The sequence below is a fragment of the Zingiber officinale genome, chromosome 9A, assembly GCF_018446385.1.
Source record: "Zingiber officinale cultivar Zhangliang chromosome 9A, Zo_v1.1, whole genome shotgun sequence".
Classification (NCBI taxonomy): domain Eukaryota; kingdom Viridiplantae; phylum Streptophyta; class Magnoliopsida; order Zingiberales; family Zingiberaceae; genus Zingiber; species Zingiber officinale.
In genome coordinates this window covers 8597900-8603720 of record NC_056002.1, presented here as the reverse complement: position 1 = coordinate 8603720, position 5821 = coordinate 8597900, and the positions used below count along the sequence as shown (strand labels likewise).

The 5821-nt window shown below is 42.2% G+C and overlaps 1 protein-coding gene across 1 annotated transcript; it reads right to left on the bottom strand.

The window, feature by feature from the left end:
* Positions 1-245: 245 nt before the first annotated feature.
* On the bottom strand, positions 246-5494 carry LOC122020106 (acetyl-coenzyme A synthetase, chloroplastic/glyoxysomal-like). Its single transcript, XM_042577868.1, has 18 exons — positions 4825-5494; positions 4552-4695; positions 4292-4447; positions 4089-4211; positions 3825-3993; positions 3444-3526; positions 3249-3350; positions 3087-3175; positions 2719-2809; positions 2472-2585; positions 2176-2252; positions 2019-2097; positions 1850-1918; positions 1588-1763; positions 1464-1520; positions 1252-1342; positions 1058-1156; positions 246-676 (listed from the first exon to the last, which is right to left on the bottom strand). The coding sequence occupies exons 1-18, from the start codon at positions 5206-5208 to the stop codon at positions 491-493; spliced, it is 2289 nt and encodes a 762-aa protein (XP_042433802.1). The 5' UTR covers positions 5209-5494; the 3' UTR covers positions 246-490.
* Positions 5495-5821: the final 327 nt, after the last annotated feature.

The following is a 5821-nucleotide window of genomic DNA, read 5'->3' as shown; positions in this document are numbered from 1 at the left end:
ATCTGAACCAAACATTTGCTATACACATGCCGGTGATTGTTCCAACACTCCGACAAGTAGCCATTGATCAGAACTCCACCTTAGTCGTCGTCCACAACTTGACTGGCTTGATCTAGACCAGGCAATCCACCACCTCTAAACAGAATCATGATCGTATTTTGCCAAGTAGAAAACCCCTCATCATTGTCTCGAAAGTGGAAGCAAAGTATATATTAGTTTTACAAACATCGATCACAAATGAAACGTCCACAAGCTCATCAATTTATTATCATCATGTTGTTCTAATGCAAGTGTAACAACTTTCTCAGGTCCGTAGTACAAAGGATTCAGACTACATTGGGGACAAAAACCATGAACACTATCCGATCTGCTATTATTCAACTGGTGATATTTAAACTCTGACTAGGAGCTAGAAAACTAGTTCAGAAGTGTTTAATCTTGTGTGATTCTCAAAAAATAAAATGTTTATGGGAGGAGACAAGTGTTCATGCTAACGGTCAGTGAACTCGATTAACTGGTTCACGACGCTTGGTTCGGCAAGGGTGCTAATGTCCCCAAGCTCATCAAGCTGTTTGGAAGCAATTTTTCGTAGGATCCGCCGCATGATCTTTCCACTCCTAGTTTTGGGGAGACCCGGTGCCCAATGAATCTTGTCTGGGGCAGCAAATGCACCAATCTGACATAAAGGCCAGTTTAAGTTTGATATCTTAAGGATGAACTGATCGAAGTCCACAACAAGAAAACTACTATTTTCAAAGTGTTGCAAGTTTGGCAATCAAAGCCCATAAACTACACTGAAAGGAACTGGAGCTTACAATTAGAATGGCATTTCATGCCTTGAATTTGTGCAAGAATGCAAATGACTAGACAAAAAATTCAAGATATCTATGACTAAATTGACTGCAAGGGCAGGAACAAAAGGGCTATCAGCTTTATTTGATGCTTTCAAAACAAAAGGGTTAATAGCTAAAGACTTAAAACCATCTAAAATGCAAACTTTGTAGTTTAGGAGTTCAAAGTTCTATCAGGTAATGTTTAGGAATATATTGGAACAGACCTGAGTTCTGACTGCCAAAATGAGGCTTTTACGAACTTCATCTGTGTAATCCACTCCATCCACCAGAGTGACAAAAGCATATATGCCTTGTCCTTTCACCTGAAGCAACAGAAAGAAAAAAGAAAGTATCAAATCCTAGTAGTTCCGGATGAAGCCTGAAGCATGAAGCATGAAGCACGAAGCTAGAGTTTCACCGGATGGTCGACACCAACGACGGCTGATTCTGCACAGTGAGGATGAGAAACAAGGGCAGATTCTATTTCTGCAGTACCAATACGATGTCCACTGCAGGCAATTAATAGATTTTCAGTCATCAAGGCGCCAATTTGAATACTTGCACCTTTAAAAATGGAATTGACATGTGTGCTATAGGACTATAGTAAAGCATACACAAGATTTGCATTACCTGACATTGATAACATCATCAACTCTACCAGTGAGCCAATGATATCCATCCTTGTCCCTAATGATTAGAACAAGATGATCAGAATAAAATACAGTCTAAGAGATCATAGATGAACACAACTAACCTGCGGCAGCCATCACCACTGAAATAATAACCAGCAAATGGTTTGAAATATGTGGTCTCGTATCGTTCATGGTCACCGTAAAGCGAACGGAATATCCCAGGCCATGAATTTTTGATGCAAAGATACCCACTGCATTCACCTTCTAATTCATTTCCTTTCTCATCAACTATGACCGGCTGTAATTTGTCACAACTATGATTTCAAATAAGTGCAAATACTTAGTGATACTCTGCATCTCTACTATCAACAGCTTTATTCATACCTGAACACCGAAGAATGGAAATGTAGCAGAACCTGGTTTCTGTGGCCAGGCACCCGGTATAGGTGTGATCTGGATAAGTTGAGGAAAATATCAGGGAACGGGGATAAGAAAAACAAAAGGATCAAGCGGAACATTTGCGCGTTAAGCATTGACATGAGCAACAACAGACCAAGAAGCCACCGGTCTCAGTTTGCCACCAAGTATCTGATATAGGGCATCGAGAATCCCCAACTACATTGTAGAACCATCTAAAAAATTGAGACCAAAATATGTCAAGAAACATGTCGTATAGAGAAGAATACATAGATAAGAGTAAGGCATTGTACCTCCAAGCAGATGGGTTAATAGGCTCTCCCACACTTCCTAGAACACGGAGAGATTTACGAGAATATCGAGTAACATACTGCAAAGAGCACTATGTTTTAGTAATATCAACAATAATGCAGACAGGAATCTGCTGGGTTTAAGGAATCAAATTTGAAATTTTCACACCGACTATGGAGAGATACATTGTTGATGTTGCAAATAAAGGAAATTTCATGGCAATAGTCGTGACAATGAATGACTGTAAAAGAGAATATGAAGAGATACAACATGATCAGTGAAAGATTATCATGTCTACCTCATCACCCTCACGCATGAGTGCTCGCACCAGTGTAGGCGCCGTGTAAAATAATGTGACCTTGTACTTGTCAACGATATCCCAGCACCGACCAGGATCAGGGTAACTTGGAGCCTGTAAATTTGACTCAAAAACATTTTGAAACCATACATCGATGTAGGAAAAACATAAAGTTAATTAGATAATGATATACGCACATAATTGACTCGACACAGCAAAAAAAATTTAAAAGATCACGAATATTTACCCCTTCAAAGACTAAAACAGTAGCTCCATTCAAAAGAGGGCCGTATGTAACATAGCTATGTCCAGTTATCCAACCACAGTCAGCAGTACACCTGAGGTCAGAAGAACAAGAAGTAGAATAAGAACACTATACCAACAACTATAATAACAACTAGCCATGTCAATCCCAACTGTTTCTCATCTCTGTCACATTAGTTTTATATTTTTCCTAAAACCTGCAATGGCAATTTGAAGTCGGGATAAGAAAATTGGCCTTTTTTACTGTAATGAATAAAAACAATGCATTCGACGTCATAAATTTCAAAGATAGTTGCTTTCTCTAAGACGTTCACACACTTCCATAACCTCAATAGGGGGTATAAAGCATACCAGTAGACATCTGATGGCTTATAATCGAATGCATACTTAAATGTTGTTGCAGTGTATACCATATATCCCCCAGTTGTGTGCAAAACACCCTTCCCACAGGAAAGAAATATGTCAAACTTAAGAGTGCAAGTCAAAAGAACTGGTGTTGGCAGCTTTGGCTACCTTTGGCTTTCCAGTGCTACCGCTCGTGTACAAGAGAAATAGTGGATCTTCTGCATCAACCCATTCCACCGGACACTTCGTTGGAAATTGTGGAACCACTTCCTAAGACAAGACAAATTACAGTTGTTAAAGAGAATGACACTGAATAGTATGATTATGTAGGCAAATAATTTAAGAAATGGATGTATCAATAACCTGCCACAAGATGTCCCTTCCATCCTGCCATTTGGTATCTTCTTTTTTCATGGTTGACTGGTTTTCATAAACCAAGCATAAGTCTGAAAAGGAAGGAAAGCAAAAGTAATGTCGATGAAGATAAGATAATGACCTTTCAGTGAAAGTTTCTGGGGAAAAAATAACAAATTTGAGAAAGAAGGAAGTTTAAACAACTATTCACTTCTGCATAACAGAAGCGGATGATCATCACCAATACAACTTAGTTTATTTTAATGCAAAGACAGGAACTCAACCACCAAATCTGAGGATGACACTTAATAAGGATGAAAAGGCTATTGCTAATAGTGGCAATAACTCTAATTCCACATATAAACAGGCATTAAGAAAGTTTATAATTACCAACTGCAATTCCGTTATTGGCAGATTCAGCCAAAGCATTATCAACTATCGCCTTCAGATTTATCACTTTGGCTCCTCTACTCACTGCATTGCTGCATATTACGACTTTTGGTTTGCAGTCAATAAATCTCTGTGCAAGAGATTCAGCAGAGAAGCCAGCAAATACAACCTGAAAGGGAAAACACCATTAGATCTCCTCTCCTAATAGCAAAATTCAATCCATATAATCTTGAAAATCTTGTGAGGAATGTAATCGAACTGTACCGAGTGAACTGCGCCGATGCGAGCACATGCCAACATTGCAATTGGCAACTCCATCAACATGGGCAGGTAAATGACAACTGCATCCCCTTTGCTGACGCCGACATGCTTTAGGTAGTTGGCCAACTATTTAAAGACACTGAAGATTCATTGCCAACTGCCACTTTCACTAACTTAAACCGAGAAACAGATTGAACTGAACATACCTGGCAAACCTGATCCAGTAATTGGGCATATGTAAGTTGCCCATCTTGGCCTGGCTCATTGCCTTCCCAATACAGAGCCACCTTATCGCCGTTCCCTGCCTCTATGTTCCGATCCAGGGCATTGTAACAGATGTTCGTAATGCCCCCTTTGAACCACTTCATTCAGAAAAGACAGAGCACGATTCAACTAATGAAATAGGTCCAGAAAACAGGGCAAAACTTACACTTTTCGATTAAAAAGACAAAAAAACTACACCGACCTCAATCTTAACCGGTCCCTTCCTCACGTCAATATTCTCGCTGTATACGTCCGGACTCCACCTCTTCTTCCAGTAAAACTGCGCAGCGATCTCCGACCAAAATCCAGCAGGATCTTCGATAGATCTCTTATACATTTTGCGATACTAATTCATGAAACAGTGAAAAAAACATTTGATATATAGTCATGGTGGATTCAAAAAATTATATGATATATAAAAAAAATTATAATCTTTACTGTTTCGACAGTGCTTGAAAGGAGAAGGCAAAGGGACCTGTTCGGGGGAGGAGACAAGGGCGTCTCGAGAGAACTCAGGGGACGGGAAGATGAGATCGTTCTCCTCGGCGGCTAGCGCCTCCCCTAGGACGACAGCGCTGAGGCGGGAGATCCGGCCGTTTCCAGACGGGAGTCGCGGCATGAACTCCGCGTGCCAGGGGAGCCCGACTGAGAGCAACCGCGACGCCGCCGATCCGGGATCCGCCGCCGCCGTGCAGAACGTAGTCATCGGGAGCGAGGCGCGGCACGGGGGAGGCGAGCGCTGGCGGCCGAGGTGGAAGCGCGAGGTGGAGAAGAGGCGGCGCGTCGAAGCTTGCGAGGCTGTTGCTGCTGTCGACGTGATCAATGGCGTACACAAACGGGCGGACGACATGGAATCCATCAGTAAAAAGTCAGACGGATCGCCAAAGGCAATCCAAAATCCAGGCTTTTTTTTCTTCTCAACGCCGCCCGCCGCTTCCTCGCTCCCTCCTCTCCCCGATCGATCCAAGCCTTCTTTATTTCTTCTCCTGGACACTCTGTCCCTGCGTACTGCTGGCGGCCGCGGTTTGCGGGAGGTTAAACCGACTCATCAGCTACAGAATCGCGATCTATAAATCAATCGTCAACGCTTAAAATGGATCAGCCTCATCTTCGTCATCCATTGCGGAGATGGAATCAAGGATGAGGCTGGATTCCTCTCGCGTCATCGTCCGCACTTCGTTTAATACTTGGGCCAAGTTTTCAATGCCATGGAAATCGACACATGCAGCGTCTGAAACTGAGGTGGCGGCGTGGCTACCAACAAGGACAAGTTGAGTGGGCCGTGTTTTGGGCTTTGAACGACGACTGCCACGAATAACAGAAGGTTCATGTGTTTTGAACACGAACCACAAGATCGCGCTATGCTATGATTGCTCTCATAGACGCTAGCAATTTATCTCGCGTCTGTCAAATCCTTCTTTTCTGATTAAAGCTGCCTGCAATCATAAACACGAACAAGGCATATGCCCTGC